Source organism: Streptopelia decaocto, assembly GCF_964273445.1.
Source record: "Streptopelia decaocto genome assembly, chromosome: Z".
NCBI lineage: Eukaryota > Metazoa > Chordata > Aves > Columbiformes > Columbidae > Streptopelia > Streptopelia decaocto.
The window spans coordinates 55,891,897-55,911,297 of NC_138657.1; the positions used below are offsets into that span (position 1 = coordinate 55,891,897).

Here is a 19,401-nt window from a genome sequence, read left to right on the forward strand (position 1 = left end):
ATGATGACAAACCCATACCAAAAGACCTTAAAGAGAGTGGATGAGAAGAAAATAAGTTACCATGAGGTTGAGAACCTGCATACCAGCTCTCAAGGATGTACCAAACAATAACACACAACAATAGCACCATCTGCTGCCGTCAGGGACAAACTGCATGGTTTCTACATGCTGGCTTCAGAATATTTTTAGCGAGCTACAACAATTCGCCTATGTTTCTAGTATGTTAGTGAAATCATTGAGCAGTTGGTTGCACAGGTTCCATAATGAGGAGCCTAAAATGAGTCCACAGTGAAAAAGAAATGTAGACACCAAACCAAGATGACTTTTCCATTTCACTTTGAAGACACGTTAGTGAGATGCTGGAAGCATTTTAGAAGTGATATGCTTAGCCATGGACAGCTTTTCTAAACCAAAACTAATTTGTTTAAAATTTAGTTACAATTTCTAAGTAACAACAGAGCTTTTATTTACCACATCGTTTCCAAAATACCAGGCCCTTCAAATGAAGGAGAGAGTATTAAGGGTATCTTTGATGTTATAACACCTGCCTAACAATCCAACTCATCCTTCTTAACAAACACAAAGCAATTCAGGCTTGCCTACAGCACTTCAGTTATTTCTGGATTTTGTTTACCACTGACTTCATATCAGGATCTACTTATTTTAAGTCTACTAGCAAACATAGTATCTTGATATGTTTTCGACTTGCTAATCAGTGTTCAGAAGGAGTTTTACAGAAAAGAAAGCTCCAAATATTCTCTTGTAACTTGTTCATGGTGCATGCATGCAAGAGTTGAAGGTTCATGGGCAGGAATCGTGGCTTGTAACACCAATTATTTAGTATTCAATACCTTGTTCTGCATTACTTAATCCTAATTCTAATTATCTCAAACAAAACCTTATTGACTTTGAAAGACTTTTGGCTTTTATTCCAGTTTACAACCTTACAGCTCTCAGACTGCAACCTCTTTCCTCCCACTGTCAAACACATTGCATGGCTACAGGTTTGCTCATCTGAAATAAAACTTCTCAGTGTGAGCAAGAGCTTCGTTAAGAGGCCCAAATACTGGTCTGATAGGTAACAAACAGTTCCACACACTTCACCGGAGTGTTGCTGATTCATGAAGTGAGCCTGCTTTGTGGTGTGTGCCAGCAGCTGCTGTTGGGCAGGGTAGCACTAGTTGGCTGTGCTTGCTGAACGTTAGTTAGTTCTTGCAGGAAAAGCCCAGATTCAGTTAAACGAACAACTGAAGCGTTGCAAACAATCCTTTGTGGCAGTACTCTACCAAAGCGTTGTGTGTTGTTTGTTTTACAGAATGCATTAAAATTGTGCTGAGTGACTCAGTCACTTCGTACCCTGGGTGTGCCTAGCTGTGTCCTCACTGATACAAAGTCAGATAATAAAATGGCCATTTCAAAATAGCTTTACTTTGATTTTGCAAAACAGCTCTATCATCTGCTATTTAATTACTGTCTGTAACTCAGCCATCAATAAAAATATTCTCCTCCATCATCTTGCTTACATGATGTTCTTGTGCAGATGTGATGTGTACAGCTATAGAAATAGTGTTGTGTGGGAAATGGTACTTTATATTAGGAGATTTTTGCAGGATTTTTTTTTTGTTTGTTTAAAGAATACTTTTCCAGCTGAAAATTTAGAAAAATCTCCCGTTTTCCTGGAAGAAAAAAGTGAAACTCTAAGACAGTGAAGAAAACTTTGAGCACATTTTAAAAAGTGGCACTCTGTGGGAAAGCAAAGACATGGGAAAGCAAGATGTGCGGTTCCAGCCACCTGGATGATAAGGGAAGATCAATACTAACACGACCGTCTGGACGGTCAAAGAAGAAATAGTACTAACACAATTAGATCATAGCAATCAGTCAGAATATAAAGGGCCATGGACAGGTTGTGTTGAAGTACGTTTCTCATAACAGTGATATCCCAGACTAGTGAGAACAGTATCTTGGGCTTGATAACCGTCCCAAGTACATGTGATGTGTGAATGTTGCTGGGCCTGGTCTGTGAATGAGTGGGAATGTAACTGAAACAGACAGGAGTGTGGCGTGTTTTTAATAACAATTACTGATAAAACATCTTAGTCCAGGCCTGCATCTGTAAATCCTATAAACTGTTAATGGCTAATAAAGAGGGCCTCAGCTCTGTGCTCTGCCCAGCTCTGCGCTCCTTCCTGAACAAGATCTCTGCCTCTGCATGCATCCTGTCTGCATCCCGGTGCCTGTCGTTCCTCATTGTTGCAGCACTCTGTTTATTACTCTTAGAAAACAACACTTTTAATGTTGATTCTCAGAGCCAAACGCCAGAAAGAGGGAAACTGGTTTCTTCTACATGCTGTGTGGCTCTCAGCCCCGTTTCTTGAAAGCCCAAGTGGCATCACTTCAGATTTTGAAAGGATACAAGGGCTGAAAAAGGACTGCCCTGTATTAAAAAAGAAAAAATAAAAATAAAATAAAATAAAAATAAATCTCTCTCTTTCCTATCTCTTAGGATTTAAGTAAACTCTACCCTCCAACAAAAACATTGGACTTCTTTCCTACCCAATCTGTGCTCAGGTTTTCTCAGGTGAAGTGAGTGCCTAAGGGCACATACAATACTCCTGCACTCCATAAAACATGTCCATAAGCAAATCATCTGCTGGGGATAAACTGATTCTTCACACTCTCTCCTACCATTATGTTGAAGCAAATGATTGCAGGGTAGGAGTCTGTCTGTGTTTGGCGGTGGTTAGGTTTTGCACAGTTCTGGTTTCGGGGATCGTGGCTGGAGGACAGGCCAGTGCACAGAGATGCGGTGCCATGTGAGGCCTCAGCTCTCAGAATGGGCCAGCCAGGCTCTGCTCCTCAGGCCTGGCTCTCAGGCTGCTGCTTGGTGGTCGTGCCCGATCCCTGACCACAGGGCAAAACCTCAGTGAGGAACAAACCGACATGAGGGGTTTTGCACGGGGAGTGTGCCCAAGCTGCCCTCGCTCCATTCCCCAGCCAGGGGCTGAGGCGGCAGCACCCCGAGAGCATGGCACGGCCATGGGGGCAGCCCCAGAGGGCACGGAGCTGACCCACCGGCCCGGCGGGGGCAGAGCGCGGCACACGGGGTGATGGCCTCGCCGCCGGCCCTTCTGCGGGGACAAGCCAGGGCCGCCGGGCACCGGCCGCGGCCCTACCCGCTCCACCCCCCCGCCTCCTCGCAAGCGGCTGAGGGACCCGCCGCGCCGCGCTCGTTTGCCGCCGCCCGCCGCCACTCCTTGGCGCCGCCGGGCAGCCCGGGCGCGCTGCGTCCCGCCGGCGGGCCGGGCTGGGCCGGGCCAGGCCGAGCCGCCTTGCCGGCCGCACCTGCGGGCTGCTTAAAGGGCGGCGGCAGCCACCGGGGAGCGGTGCGGCGTGTGCGGCGGAGGGGCTGGCGCCGCATCTCCGGCAGCAGCAACCGGCGCCCTGAGCGGTGGCTGGGCTATAAGTTGCCTTTCCTATAGATTGCAATGCGTGTGGGCTGCCTTGCCCACACCTGCCCGGCCGTTTAGCCCTATGGGCTGGCGGTCTTCCCCCGCAGAGACCCACCCCGAAGTCAGGTCACCTCGGCTGGGTCGGCGGTGGGTTCAGTCAGCCCCTGTGGGGATGGAGGGCGAGCTAGGCAAACCCGCTCGGAGGTCGAGCAGGAGGGATGAGGATTTGCTCTGGGTAACAGTGTCCTGTGGGGACCTGGGGGATCACGAACGAGGAGCCGGCTTGGCAGGCCCTGCCCGGTCCCGAGGGCCATGACTCCCAGGGCAAGCTTGAAGCAGCCAGGCTGGGCGGAGGGTGATTTAAAGCGAAGAAACTGTGAGCCACACGTTTGAGTGTTATGCCTCTGTGTTTGTTTCAAGGAGGAAGTGATGAGAACACCTGGAAAGGACACGGAGTGGAGTGGAGACCAGAGCCTGCAGGGAGCGGCTGAGGTAAGGGCAGGTGCAGGCTCTCGCGCTCCCGTGTGCGCTGCAGAGCTCCCCTCTTTATGTTTCTGGGGGAGGGAGAGGAAGAAACTGTCAAAAATCACTTTATTTGGGGGAAATTTTTTCCTTTTCCTTTCCTATTAATCCTTATCACACTTCCTTAACTGTAGCATGTGAAAGGTCGGAAAAACAGAGGTTATGGTGAAATGGCATCTGTTGAGGGGAGGAATCAAAGGCACCTGTAGGCTTCTCTCCTTCAGCACTAGTGGGACTGCTTGCTGTTTAAAAGCAAAAGTTACTTGATCTGACTGAAGGGGTTGTATGGATTTACAGAGCTGTCTTTTTATGGTCAGTGCAAGCTGACTTGTCTGCATTTAGAGGCTGGTAAAGACAAAAGGGGCAACAAAGAACTCATGTGTATAGTAGGAACATAGGTGGAAGACCTATTAATCACAAACAACATGCTTGCCAGTAAGTAAGAGGCAAAACACAAGGCAGCTGACGTAAATCACAAAACCATGTAAGACTGTAATATGCAAACTGGTAGAGTGGGAGGTGAAGGCTTAAAAGGAATTGACCACACTGAAAATACCGACGCAGGAGATGAGCAATGTGCCCTTATGTACAGTAACAGTACAGAAACGTAGCCACCAGCATGCTGAGAATGTCACTCCAACATAAACATTTTATGTAAGTGACCCCATGGCAAAAGTTGTGTTGTTAAAGTGAGCACGAACTGGGGTCCATGGGAAGAGACTTTAGGAGGGTGGTGATGAGGGGCAACGAATGGCCAAAACTCAAGAGAATGTAACAGTCTGGCAGTGCATGTTAGCTGGCTGTTGTGTCTGATGTGTCAACAGCTGCTAGCTGTGCTCCATATTGTTTCATTCAAAAGCATCGTAGAAAACTCAGGTGGCCTCCTCTTGCTGTGGAACAAGCAGAAGTCAATTAGCGAATGCTTTTCTGTGGCTGATAACAGCAGCACTCAGGCAAGTATAAATGGTTTTGTGTTTTGTATGAAGTTGAGATTTATTTAGAGTGATTTAAAAAAAACAGTTTTTAAAAAGCAAAGGGAAGGCTTTGAATTTGGTATTAATAGACTTTTATACACAATGTCTAACTTAGTGGCTACTTTCCAGCATGACTTCAAAGGGCTTTCTATCAAAATGGATGTTGTAGGTAAACTTTTACCTCCATCCAGCCTAAATCCATAAGCTTGAATCTTGGGATCTTTGTGTCCTCCGTTACGTGACTTAAAGTTGAGGTGCACTGTGTCTCATCACCTCAAGTTAAGTTGCACTATGGAGTAACCAATGTTAATTCTAATTTCAAAGTAACTTAAAATTGGCTATACTGAGTTAGACTCTGGGCTTCATCTAGGCTAAGGTCAAGGTTTCACCAGCGACCATAAACGGATGCCCAAGGGAGAAAAGACTGCAGTAAATGTGTATGATGCTAATTAAGTTGTGGAGACAACATACTATACTCGTGCTCATACAACTAAGGCAAGAAATTGTTTGCAAAACCATCCAGTTCCTTTTGGACAGTCTGGGATCTAAGTCTAGTCATTCTCCACATAGGTTTTATATTATAATTCAGGTCTTACTGAATGAGAAACTTACCTGTGCTGTTTATTTCATGACAGTATTTACTACTTGAACTTGTATATATACATATATGAAACTTGAACCTCAAAAAAGGTGAGCAATGCTGGATTTAGGTAGAAAACAAGAGATGTTTCCAGGTATGTTATTTCTTGAGACATCTTGCTCTGCATGGAGTCTGTGTCTGGTAGGCAGTGTACTGCTAGCTGGCTGCTGTATCTGGATGGAGCAGTCACTTCTGCACTGCCACCTGCTGCAGGGCTGGCTCACTGCTGTTTAAAGGTGGTTCCTGTGCAAAGTGCAAGGGTTCTAATTTCCAGGAGTGCAGGTCGTGCATCTGTGTGGGATGGGATGGCAGTGTATGTTAGCTGGTTGAAATTCTGACATCAGCTAACATGCAGTTGCTATCCTTTTCCACATACCTTGATCATCGAAGTGGAGAGCTACTACTTCTGTATAAGCAATCTTTTGGGTCCACATGATTATTGCTTATTTTTGACAGGCTCATTTTTGGTATTGTAGCAGTAGCTTGTACTTCCATTATCTACCGTTACCCAAAGACCTGTGAGAATTTTTAGTTGATTCAGACTCTGGTTTTCATCTGCTTTTCAATACAAAGGAAGCAGAAGTTTATAAATACTTGAAACAGGTAAATAATTCAAACAATTTTAAGCTCTGGAAGTTTTCTTAAAGTAAAAGAAGTGACGTTAAAAACTTCAGATGAGTTTTAAATTTTGTGTTTTAAATTTTTTATAAACATATTTAGCAAAATGCAAGTGTTTTTTTGTTTTTTTTGTTTTTTTTTTTAATGTTGTTTTTTGGTTTTTTATTTAGTAATTAGAAGCTGGAAAGACTTAAAGGCACTTTCACTAGCTGCCTGAATGCTATATCTGAAAAATAATTATTTTTCCATTCTATAGAAAGAGAAGTCAACTTTAGAGTTTTTCTTCTCCCCTTACTTCTCAGAATAACTTAACTTGTGAACAGCAATACGTTGAAATGAGTGCACATAGTCTCACCAACTACAAGACACAGTTTGAAGAGGACATAATATTATACTTCAGAAGAATAAAGGCTAGAAGCACACTGATCCTTTTGATTCATGTTACACTGCAAGCTTCTATCAGACATCGCAACAGGCAACAGAGTGTTACCTCTGTCCTCATCCTGGCACCTCAGGCAATTACACCACGTGAAACTCTCTGTTATTACTTGCTTTATCTGGGTGCTGCTATATGTGCCTTGCAAAGTGAAGGTCTCCTAGGAAGAGAAAAGGCATCAGCATTTGTGAAGGCGTGCAGAATTAGGGTGATCCTTGTGCTGTGTGTGGTGATGAGGCAGTGTATTGTTAGTTAGCTGTTCTTCATAGTCCAGCAACTGACTACACTGCCACATCAACACATCACTGTTGAGACAAGAATATAGACACTGTTATTATAAATACCTCACTGGATCCTTAGCTGCTATGGGCCAAGTGCATGCCCAGCTCCTGCCAAGCTCCCCTGACTGAAAGGTTATGCAAACTGAGTGAATGTAGGGTATAAAAGTAGGTGTAACTGTATTTGATACACTTAGATAGCTAATTCAACTGGTTTCTAAAGAATTTATTAAATTATTTAAGTACTAAGTTGGTATTTCAGGTTTGGGCCCTATGTGAATATGTTTCTGTTACATCACAAGTGTTTGCTGGGGCACTGAAGTATGGGCTCAGCAAATAAGTGCTTTCTGATAATACTTAAATTAACTGGGACATGTCCAACCAGTGACTGAAATGGATTTAGAATATTTGCATTCCCAGGCAATTTTTTTGGAAGAGGAGCTGGCAAATCATATCTGTTCAAAACAGTTATGATAAGTCAGACCTAATGACTGAGGGGAGCATGAGATAGGAGTGAAGGAAGTGTTAGGAAGAAAGATGTAACAGGTTATGCTCAAATGGAGTTGAAGAAACTTTAGCAGTCACAGAATGAACTGTTAACCTTCTTCAGAGAGCAGTTTTATCTTAAACTGGTAGGATTATTTAAGAATCCAATAAATATGTTTAAATCTGTTTATAGCATTTGTAGTTTAGGGCTTTTTTATATGCTACATGAACTGCAAGTGGATAATTATACAAACATGTATTCATATTACTTTGTTGGTTTTTGACTATAGGTAAATGTATGCTTGTATAACTGTTCTAACTTTCATTTTATTTATTCACCTTTCCAAGTCTGTGTAGATTTGATAGTTAATGATGCTTTGTTTTTTATCCTGGGTTACTGGTAACTTGGTTTTAAGAAATAAATTACTAGTTTATCAGTGATCTGCCCTGAGTATTGCACTGGAAGAGCTATTATGTCTCATGGTGAATAAGTAATACAAGCATACTGAGTTTTTTGAGGGATGCTAATTCACAGTAAACTTTGAAAACATAATCTCTGTTTTGATTCAGGACTTCATGGTACCTATATTCACATTTCTACATAAGATGGCCATAGCAGGTTGTGACCAAACAGTGAAATAAGAAATTCAATCACTCTTTTCTCAAGCAAAACCTTTTTCTAGGAATCTGAAGTAAAAGTAATTCAGGAAGGAGTGAGTTAAATAATTGTGTCCACTCATTTGCTAATATTCCATGCTATTTCTAAATAACAGGAAATTTAACTTTAATGCTGGCATTGAGTTATTTAAGATTAGTATATCCTGTGAAAAGCAGAAGATGAGATTTAGTGAGTGAATCACAAGCAAGGTGTGCACACTCTCTTCCCTCCTGATCCCTTCCAAACTAGAAAATGATACTACGCTGTTGATCTTTCATAGGGTGCTTAAAGAACTTAAGTGGAATTTCCGGTGTGCTGAATAACTATCAGGCACTATCAGGACTAAAACAGGTTTTTTCAGGAGTTCCACGAACAGCACCAAACATTTCTTTATATCTACCTCTTTTTTTTTTTTTTTTATTCAGTGATATGAAACACAGGTAGCTATAGCAGTGCACATGAGTGGAAATGTGCATGTTTTAGTCATACGTTTTCAAGTAAAGGTATCATCAACCATTTATGGGAAAAACATTGCATCCTGTCCCTTAGCTCCATGGGATCTAGACTGCTCCCAGTGAGGGGAGAAGGTCCATACCTGAATTATCTTTTTTTGCGCCATCAAAGCAGCAGGGACATGTGACAAAAATCACTTGATAGCGTCTGCTAAATGTTCCTGAGCCTGGAACTGTACCTGTGCAAGGAGACTGGAGTAAAACGTGGTAGCTCAGCACAAGAACTGTTTTGATGGATTTGGCTAATGGCAAACAGCTCAGAGATTGGTCTAAAATCTCAGCAGTAGGTGCATTGAACTAACTAGATCCTTATGTAGACCTTAACTGACCTCTGAAAGTGGCTGTATTTGTCATGCATAAGGTTTGACTTCCCTTCCAAAATGATGGTTGTCATTATTGAGGGTGATTTTGTGTGATCCTCCACATCTAGCTTTTCTTTTTAAATATTATGATGTCCTTATCCATATTTTTTTTAATTCTCAATTAATTCAGTAAATGAATAGAAAAAAAAACTTTTTTAAAATTGCATTTGAATTTCTCACCTTTTAAATACAGTTAAGTGGCCATCATTCTTGGAAAACATTTTGATGCCCTTCACTTACTTTCAGTCACTTTTAGTCTTACAGGAGAACAGCAGTAATGCTGCCAGTCCTTTTTGATACAGAAAACTCTTCTGAGACACTGTTTTCCCTTGTTTCTGTTATCTCAGCCCTCCTTTAAGACTTAAACAGCTGGAATGAGGTTCCTTATTTCAATTTACTGTCTTCCTTTGTAAAACAGACAGATCAAAACACTTGGCAGTTGGAAACAGAACAGCAGAAGCTGAAGTAGAAGTGAGTTTGCAGGTAATGCTGGACTGGCGAGATTGCAAGATAAGAAGAGTCACCCTCTTGTTCTACCTCTGCTTGAAGACTGCTGTTTTATTCTAGAGATCTGAAGCAGATGGCTGGGGAGCATGGTCTTAAAAAGATGTGTGTGAGAGTACCAGGCTGTTGACTTTCACTGCCCCTTGAATCCTGCTGTAAGTAACCATGTGTATTCACACAGGCCCTTCCTTTGTCTGGGTCAGAAGGCTGGTAATCCAGCAGAGCTCACAGCTGAGGCACTGTGCTGAGTGCAAATGTATGTACAAGGGCAAAGAGGTTGAAGGTGTTGCAGTAAAGGTGAAATGCAAAATGAATCAAAATACAAAGCAGGCAAGGAAATATTTTTGTGATTCTTCTTTTAATAATAATCTTTATTTTCTATGTACAGTTTTTTACAACTAAGGTGACAGCTTTGCATTTCAGTAATCTTCCTTGAGAAGATATTGCAAAGCTGGTATGTTCAGTTACATTTGTCTCTTAAAAACCTGGTATGATGCCTCTGGGTGCCATGTCTTTCAGTCAGGGCAGTTATGTGTTAGTGGAATATCAAAACCTCTTTGTTATTGGTAGATGGGAAGCAAAACTCTTTGGTGCAAATACTGAGTAATTTATCAACCAATCCCCTTCTTAGCTCTTCTCCTGGTGACAATTGTAATTAGCTATTGTCAGCATTTAAAGAAACATTCAGAAACTTTATGCAAATTGAAGGTCCATTCATGCAAAGTACTGAGTGCCTTGCCATGCTCAGTAACCTCAGCAGTTCTCAAGGCTGTTGCAGGAGCCAATCCAACATTAACTGACATGCTGTGGATGAAAAGACTAGCACTAAAGAGAAGTAAGTTCACCTCATGGTTTAGCTTCTAGCAGCATTTCCCAGGAGTGTAGTGAAGTTGTGCACCCATGCTGTTAAATGAATTCACAGTGGGAATGGCTTTTTTAGAGGTCTTCTCTTTTTTTCACGATAATCTGTCTGATTAATGATGCTACTTCTGGCTTGATACTTTCTATGGGCTCTTCTGGTCTCCAGAATTTCACAACTTTACCCTCAGGGTTGACAAGGTACTTCCAGAAATTCCATCGAGGCTCTTTCTTTGATGAATCTGTAAGAATGCCATCAGATCATTTTAGTGACTTAGACTTGTAATTGTTTCATTACCCTGCAGTGATTCTTCAGCTATTTATGTTGAAGTAATCCCACCTTGTTCTTTCCTAGTAGTCTTGGAATGGATTTACGGGTCGGTGTTAATGATCTGAAAAGTGGGAGGTGAATAATGCTCTCCCTTTCTTGTGAAACTGTTTAAGCATTCCTAATTTTACTACACTCTGTTTCCTAGGCAGGAGGATATGAAGGCTGCATAATCATTTGGGGAATCCCCAGTTTTATCTTGGTTTAGAGGAAGTGAAATGGGAGCAGGAGGACATACTGGTGATGGCTTAATTCAGCTCCTTTCATCCCATGAGGCAAAACCTTACTGGTACCTGTGCTATCATGAATACCTGGCAAGACAATTTCTGCGATCAAGGAGCTATCAGGAAACTGTGGCTCCTAGAGGAGGCAGAAGCAGTTCCCTGACTCTGGCTTTGTCCTTCAAGAGTCTCACAAGCTTTGAGGGAAAACTCTTTTCAAGGGAAGAACTAGAAGAAAACTCTAGGAGATTTTTAACTGGGGAACAGATGTCCAGTGGGGAACAGTGCTGAACCCTACAGTGATTCTTAGAAGCAGTGCACTGGACTATATTTGGAATGTCAGGACTGTAAGGGGACACCATGGCAAGCAAACAGGTACAGTAAAACTCATGTCATGGAGGCTCTGGCCCAGCTAGTAATTATATCTTCGAGTTTTTGTTTTATGTAGGATCAGTCTCGAAGTAACATAACACCATCTCTGAATATTCTTCCAGTATTCATTAATGCCTATGAATAACTCATACAAAAACATAGGAAGCTGGACATTGTTTTAGGAAAGGTGAGGCCATGAGCCTTGCACTGGCCCAACAAGGTACCTTGCTGCTATGAAAGCAAGAAGAAGCAGTTGTGTAGAGGCCATGGCACCATGTTTATGCTGCCAGTGGATTATTTTTTGCACTAGACTGTCTGACAGCGCTAGACAAATGGTAGCTAGCAGTTGCAGTCACAAGGGAATGCAGCATAAAGGTGTTCAACTATTGTCAAGACAGCTACAAAAAGAAAACAGGTGCTTCTGTAATTGAGGAATGCACAGTGATTTCAGGTGAAACAGCAGGAAAGAAAGTCCTTACTTTAAAGTATTTAAGTACCAGAGGATATTTTCCTTCTTGTGGGTGAACAGCATGTCAAACAAGAATGATTGAGTGAGTATGGCAGTTCTGTTTCTATATAGGTAGTAACATCAGATACTGACTGCAGTGATTGCTCTACAATTAACTAAGAAGCACCTCCAGAGTGCATTTGGTAATTCCACTGGATATCAGGCAACTTGGAGCAAGGAGGCTTTACCAGAGGTCTTTAGTGACGTGCCTAAGGAGAGGCAGGAAGAAACACAATTATGGTGACAACTGTGACCACTTAAATGATAATACGTTTCAAGTACACAAGAGGTATCGCAGAGAACATGTCAAGAAGCAGTAGGCCTAAGTGGTGTAAGAAAGATTTAATTTAGATGTTGAAATTGCTTTCTGACAAAAGGAGCTGTAAAGAACTGGAGGAGACAGGGATGTTTTAGAATCTCTCATATTGTGGCTCTAACAGTCTGGAGAAGCGTATGTAGCACTTTTTGGGTAGCTGTGATCCTGTCTTGGGGCATGAAGATGGAATACAGGTTTGGGCATTCTCCTACCTTATTTTCTAATTAAAATAATGTGACAGAGAACGTTTAAGTTCCAATTATCTTTTCTTTCATATAGAAGTGTTTAGTATGATGTATGTCAAGTCAAAGACCTGGCAAAGCCCTGAAGAATTCAGAGAGGCTTTTTAAGTTGGCTTTGGGTCTGTGGGCTCTTTTGTCAACTGAAGTGGGTTTCATTTTGCTTGTGAGAGTATGAGGCTCTAAGTCAGTAAATGCTTATTGTAACAGGAGTATTTGAAGGCTGGGCCCTGAAGTTCACGAGACAAATTAATGCAAATCACTGCTTATATGGAACTACAGTACATATAATTCTGATTTATAATACAGTTTACATAATGGTGGACACATGATAGCTAAAAAGGAATCTTCTCGTCACCACATTTATGTAAAATCTTTCAGTAATATTAAGATACCTATAGTTACATTTTCTTCTGTAAGAATAGCTGCTTTCCAACATACAAAATTTGAAATGGGGTTTTGCAGGTGCGAGTCTTTGCACTCAAGTTTATATGCCCACAAAACAGATATTGCCAGCTGGGCTGGTCACAGTAGGCTGCTTTTATAATCATTGCGGAGAAATGGATGCTTTCCAGATACAGCTATGATGTTTTCTTAGGTTAGGCCTGACAAACTAACTCAGCTGGAACCTAGGGAAAATGCCATGGTTACAGGCAGCTCGATATATAAAAGAAAATAGTTAAGAAAATAGTTACCTATTAGAAATCTAAAGGCAGGCTCTGCTTCTGATCCTAGGATCTTGATTTTGTGGAAAATAGGGAAGGTTACTCCGTAGTTTCCTTTGGCAAAAGATTCTATTTCCTGGCTTGAGCTGGGCTCTGATTCTCCGAACTGGTTGCAGGGAAAAGCCAGCACAGTGAAGTGGGAGGGACCAAACTCTCTGTGTAGCTCTTGTAGCGCGATGTAGTTTTTGTCTGTGTGTTGGCAGTAACTGGCCACGTTTACAACCAAAGTTGCCTTCAGAGAAACAGAAGTAAGAATAGTAAGAAAAAAACCCTACAGATGGCATAGAGATTACAATTCTGTCTTAAAATGGCATATCCAACTACCACACTCATTCTTGCCTGAAGGCTGATTTCAATCTTTCTGATCATAATTTCATTAAGTGGATAAGAATGATAGCAGCTGAAGATATTTACTTTCAGACATCTTGTTTTGAAAATCAGTAAATGGATAAACTTAAGCTTACAGCTTTGTTTAAATATAAGCGTAAAAAAGATATTTACGACAGGCACTAAAATAATATTTATTACATCAACCTCTGGAATTCAGCATAACATGCTACCATTCTTAACTAAGAATAAAATGCACAGATGCCGTTGTTAGGCTACACTGATTTATAGCAAAGAATACAAAAGAACATTTTTATTGATTTATCAGCTCCAATAGTGAATTCCTGGAGCAGGCCTAGATAAAATAAATTCTTCTCCAGCTTGCCGTTTGAAGAATAAGAATTTAGCACAAATCTGCTGAAAATTTCCATAATCAAACTTTTCATTAACCTACAAAAGGAGGCCTGTCTGTCAGTAAAGATTCAAGACAAAGAGATAATAAAGTTGTAACTTACTTTCCCTCTGTACTTCTCCAAGGAAATGATCCTTCCTCGTGAATCCTTGACTTCGAAAGAATAAAAATCTTTGATTTTAGGTTTAAAAAATCTGAGTTGTAGCAGGCAGAGAATGGCGGTACACAAAACCATCGACAGAAAGACAACAAAGACCCGGGCTTTGGGCACTGAATATTTCACAGGATAAGTAGTTGTGAGAGTCTCCATTTTCAAAACTTTTGGAGGGGAGCCTGGGCAGGCCTGGAATGTGAAGGAGGAGCTGAAATACGAAACTCCCAGCTTGGGCTGGAAAGAAAAAGCTGCTCGTCTTGTCCCAGTTGTGGGACTGGCTGTTTCATTTCACAGTGCCTTTGCTGGGCTTCAGAGCTCTTGGGTAAAGTACAGAAATCTCTCAGTCTGTGAAAAAGAAGGGATGAATGACACGTGCGTTCCCATCTCCTAAGGATGGTGATTGCTTTATTTAACTGAGCTGTGTGGGGTACACTGTGTTAGCATGCTGTCTTGAGAGGGGCTGCTTGTGTGTGTCTGCAGGGCAGCTCTCGCACATCCCCGGGGCCCCTCGCGTGTCCCAGGCAGGGCTGTTCAGCAGCAGGTACCTGCGCTGTCAGACTGACCCGGGGAAGAAGTTTTGGGCCAGCTGTTCAGGTGGAAGGAGAGCAATATGGCAGGAGCCACCCCATTTACAGCCACCGTCCTGCCTCTCATCAGCTGCTGTGTGATCACAGGCAGTTTGCTTTTTTAACTCTTTTACAGCATATGGGGCAGAGAAAAACTCCTTGTTTATAGGATGGCATAAGGGAAGAAAAGGAAGTGTTTGCTTTTTAATGGAAAGGATGGCTGATGATGGAAAATAGTTGGTATTTTCCTTGCTGCTGGCTAACGGGCAACTATCTGTGCTGAGAGGAGAAGATGGAATGTCTGCAGGAGAGAAGAATGAGTTAGCTGAGAATCTCAGGTCTAAGCCAGTCAGCTCCAGTGGCGGTTTGCTGAAGCAACTGTAAAAGACACTCGGTACTTTAGAGCCACACACGCCTGGTGTTTTATCTGTTGTAATGTTATTGTTTTATATTTTAAATATATTTGACTGTTGGTCTTAGTTTCTGAAGACACATCAACATATACTGGTTACTACTCAGTTATGGAAAAACCAACATTTTCTATTTTTTACCCTGTCTTTCCCTGCTTAGTTATTCCCTCTTTCTGTCTGTCCATTTGTGATTCCCTCTCTTCCTCTCAGCTGTCAGGATTTTGTTTTGTCTTCCTCACCATTTCTGTTCTTTGGCTTTTCTAAGCTACAGTCTTTTGGCCTGTGTTGCCTCTGCTGACTTTTCCTCCCAGTTCAAACCATCATTGAAGAGTGATTTCTATCTCAGTTTTTTTTTCTTATCACTCCGATTTTTAGCTGCACTCAGAGGCTATATTTTAAAGGATGAAAATAGAATGGGACTTTCTGAAGGTGAAACCTGGAATCTAGGGGCCTATTGCTTTTCATTGACTTTGATATCACTTCAAAGATCCTTGATTGTGCAATATCAGAGTGGTATGTTCAAACATTTATGTTATGTTCTCTAATAGCTAAGGTCCATGTTCATTTTGTTTAACAAGACTTACACAGTTCTATGTAACAGAGAGATGCTTGGGAAATAATGTTTAAATGTGTTTGATTTCAGAAAATCCATGCAAAATATTGGTGTCTAAGTTACATCTCAACAGCTTGGAACTTTTGTCTAATATTATTTCTGAGATAAACAAAAATTACAAGATATAATCTGTTATATTTATTTACTGGAGTACCTAATACTGATCTGGAAGCCTATTATACTTAGTGTGCTTCCCTACTGTTGTTACTTTCCCTGTTTTCCTTAAAGCATTGCTTTAAAACTGTCTGGAAAACAAAATCTTGTGTTCAATATTATCTAGGCTCTTACATTTCAAATTTTGATATGCTCTTATGTTTTTTTTTTTTTCTGACACAAATTGCTCTGTGAATGAATTTGGAGGTAGGAATATACAACTGTCATTTAATCTTTATTTACTATATCTTAATATGTTAAAAAGTGTAAGATAACATATGAAATAATAAGATGAACAAGGCACAGCAGTGGTGAGAAGATTAAGGAATCAGAAGTAAGCTAAGTTCTTTGGGTGAAGATCAGCAAACCAGCCTGACTCCAGACAGCAGATATGTGGCTTTGCCCAAATGCCCATCTCTCAGGAAGCACCAGACCCAGGGTACTGCATGAAGTGTCCGAAGATGCTTTGGGTCTTTCAAAGGCCGGTGCTGTAGCCTACTGCATGAATGATGCAAATTTAGTTTTCTTCTCTGCCACAGGCCTTTTGTGAGACAGTTGATTCAGGGGACATTTGAGTCTTTCTGTTCTGTGGGGTTTTTTTCTTTTTTTTTTCATTTCACTCTTTTTTCACCCAGATGACTGACTGCTGTAGCCATCTCAGCCCAACATGCATTTCTATGGCCTGCTGCTCTGAGCTGGGCTGAGCCCATGTGGCGTGGCAGAGGAAAACTCGAAACAGTGTGAAGGGACAGAATGACTTTAAGTAATGACTAACTGAGGTGTTTTGTCTGCTTTCACATGTGCAGGTCCCAGGCTCAGAAAGGACCACGTACTCCAGGTTTAAGAGGTCCATTAAGAGGAGGCTGGCGGCCAGGGCTGCGGTGGTGAGCAGCCCTGTTGTCACACGATGGCAGCAGCCGCACAGGAGAGGAGGTGCGAGGGAGCGGCGCAGAGTCTGCTGCCTGACCCATCTCTGTCCCGCCGGAGGGCCCCCGCTTGTCAGCACACCTGGGAAGGCTCCAGGTCAGACTGCATGCGAAGGAATGGCCTCATTCAGGGATCAGGGACTTAGGAGATAACCTGGATTGGGGAGTTAGTGTAAGGTGTAGTTTGTTTCTCCCCGTGCCCTGGTTGTCAGGGGCTCTGGGCATACGTGCAGTCTGTGCAGACTTTCACAGGCAGAGCAAGCTCATGGCCAGTGTCCTCTGAGCAGGAGCACATGGCTGTCGTGGGAGGAAAGCTGGGCCAAAGGTCACTGTCACCAGTGTGCAGACAGCCTAGGACAGCAGGTCCTACAGACAGCTGACATCAAGGGCGGGGGCGGGATGAAAGGAAAAGAGAGGACAAAAAGTCTCATCCCCAGCTAAGCCGTGTCTGGTGCAGACCAATCTTTTTTCCTCTATGATGGGGCTGTATTGGACTGGGTTTAAGTTGCACTGGGCTGTAACTGTGCACAGGGTGTGCAGCTGCACCTTCATATCTGGAATAGTTTGCAATAACTGACAGGAGAGTAGGAAGATTCATACCTCTCTATTTCACTTCCTTCTGTTTCACCTTTGACTTATACACAGCTACTGCAGACCTAGCTGTAACTGCAGAACTTGGACCAGTCTGCATGCCTGGATGTGGTATAGTGTATGCTCACTGAGGGAGACGCTTTCCCTGTGTTACTGTCTCACCTCCAATGCATAAAGTGTTGGGTATTGACAAAGGGACAGTGGCCAAGAGACAGTCAGACTTAACTCACCTTAGGGAAAGGCTTATCCAAGGGCCATTCAGAGCACAGTTCAAACTTTCAGGACTCTGACTTGGTCTGTAGAAGAACTGACTCTAGGGGAGGCTGTTTGTCAACAACAGAGGGATCTGAGGGAGGGTTAAATGAGCCTTTGAACTCACTGTCTCCTACTTCCAGCAGTGCTATGCTAGGGGGAAATGAGGAAGGGTTTACAAGAATATACATGTACAAGAAGAGCTTCCTGGAAGATCTAAGAAACTAAACAAGACTGATTTCTTGGTTAATAATTTAAATCTTTAGCAAGCAAATAAAATATGCTGTTTAGTGTTTAGGATGTGTTCCTATGATGCTGTGGCTATTGGTCAGGAAGAGCAATCCTGTCTTTTGCTGAGCAGAATACCAGAGCAGTTCAATAATACATACCCAGCACTAGGAAACTTGGGTTCTAAACCGAACTGGAGTCTTCCCTGCTTCAGTTTCTAGACCAGAAGATCCTGCATGCTGTCTCTACCAGCAGTGGTGAAAGTCTGTATAGTTCTGGAGAATCAGATATTGATTTATTATGGGGTAGGATCCTGTGTAACCAGGTTCAATAATCTAAGGCTGGATATGGGCTGTAGTAGTAAACAGGCACTCTTTATAAAGGGGATGATCAACCTGACCTTTTTTTAGACATCTTGTATAGGATAAGATGAATAGTGCTGGAAAAATGCCTCTTCACTGACAAAAGGAAAGAAAGGTGACTGGTTTCAATGTCAGGATTTGCATTGTCCCACTTAGTGTGTCAGATCTGCTTTCAGAGTACTACTACTGTGAAATAAGTGTTATTCTGAAAAGTACTTGACAAATATTCCTGTGTATGGTTTTTAAAGGTATTGTTTCAGTTGAAATTGTTTTTCCAGTGACACCTCAGGTGCCTAAGAAACTCTCTGTCACAAAAACTCTTGTGACTCTACATAGCAGTCATGCTGCAGCAGGCTTGGAAGGCAGGAAAAACAGAAGAGCTGAAATGAAAAAGAGATGGGTGAGTAGTGCAACATGCAGATAAACAGGTAGGATATTTACTTTCCTGATTTTTTTTTTTTACTTTATCTTTGTCTTGGAATCTGTTATGTGGATATTACCTTACTGACATGGAGAACAGTAACAAGAGGAGGTCTAGTTAAGATATGTCTGGAGCAACTACTTTGTCATTTGACTCAGCTTCTCTCCCCTTCCTCTGGCCTGTTGTCCTGCAAACTAAAATTGAAACCAAGGTAATGAAGCCCTCAAGATACATGTGTTACTTCTGAGGGAAAATGTATATTGTAAAAAAATATGCATGAAAAGCATGAATGACTCAGTTTTCTACTTGCTTTAATAACCACTGTGTGTGACCAAAATAGTTTATTCAGTTGTTCAGGATGTAGCTGTTCATTTTGTCACGTAGACAGAATGCTGTGCTATGAGAAATTTACCAAGAAGTGGATTTTTTTTTTTTCTGAGAAAAAAATTTTATGTAATGACAATAAAAGGTCTGATTGTCAGTCAAGGATGAAAGAACATGTGGAATCTGCCTAACATGTGAAACAAAGACTTCAAATCACTCCCATTTAGGTATTGTTTTCTAGTCCTGTACACTTTATCCCTTAATTTTTCCTAGTGGACACTGACAACCAATTTTTTTTTTTTTAACCTTTTAGGCAGTATCCATTGCTTTTTAGAGATCTTAAATAAGCCTGTGCTCCAGCCACTCACTTGTTTCTGTTCACTAACTTCTTGAAAATTTACTTCTTATGGAGAATGTGGTGATCCTTGTCTGTATCAGTAAAAGTTATTACCATAACATTACACTCAAAACTACTTCTCTATTTTAGTGCTATCTAATTTTGACTGTTCATATTTTAAGTAATAAACTTCTAGTCAGTGACCATGCTTTTTCCTGTGTTTTCCTTTCCTCGATTGCACCAGCTGCAAGGCCAGTACTGAAGATACTGATAGCTGCTTTCACGTGATTACTTTTTTGACTGCAATTGTTGACTA

At 41.8% G+C, this 19,401-nt stretch overlaps 1 protein-coding gene across 1 annotated transcript; it reads right to left on the reverse strand.

Annotated features, from left to right (window-relative positions):
• Window positions 1–9,783: 9,783 nt before the first annotated feature.
• GPX8 (glutathione peroxidase 8 (putative)) lies at window positions 9,784–14,082 on the reverse strand. Its single transcript, XM_082074713.1, has 3 exons — window positions 13,852–14,082; window positions 12,980–13,241; window positions 9,784–10,542 (listed from the first exon to the last, which is right to left on the reverse strand). Exons 1-3 carry the CDS (start codon window positions 14,056–14,058, stop codon window positions 10,379–10,381), a joined length of 633 nt encoding a protein of 210 aa, XP_081930839.1. The 5' UTR covers window positions 14,059–14,082; the 3' UTR covers window positions 9,784–10,378.
• Window positions 14,083–19,401: the final 5,319 nt, after the last annotated feature.

Excerpts from the sequence above, each read along its gene's own strand:
- GPX8 (XM_082074713.1), bottom strand. The coding sequence starts at position 14,058 with ATGGAGACTCTCACAACTACTTATCCTGTGAAATATTCAGTGCCCAAA. Across the intron at positions 13,242-13,851 it reads TGGAGAAGTACAGAGGGAAA|GCAACTTTGGTTGTAAACGT; the intron begins GTAAGTTACAAC and ends GTTTCTCTGAAG. Across the intron at positions 10,543-12,979 it reads TGCCTTTAGATTTCTAATAG|ATTCATCAAAGAAAGAGCCT; the intron begins GTAACTATTTTC and ends GCATTCTTACAG.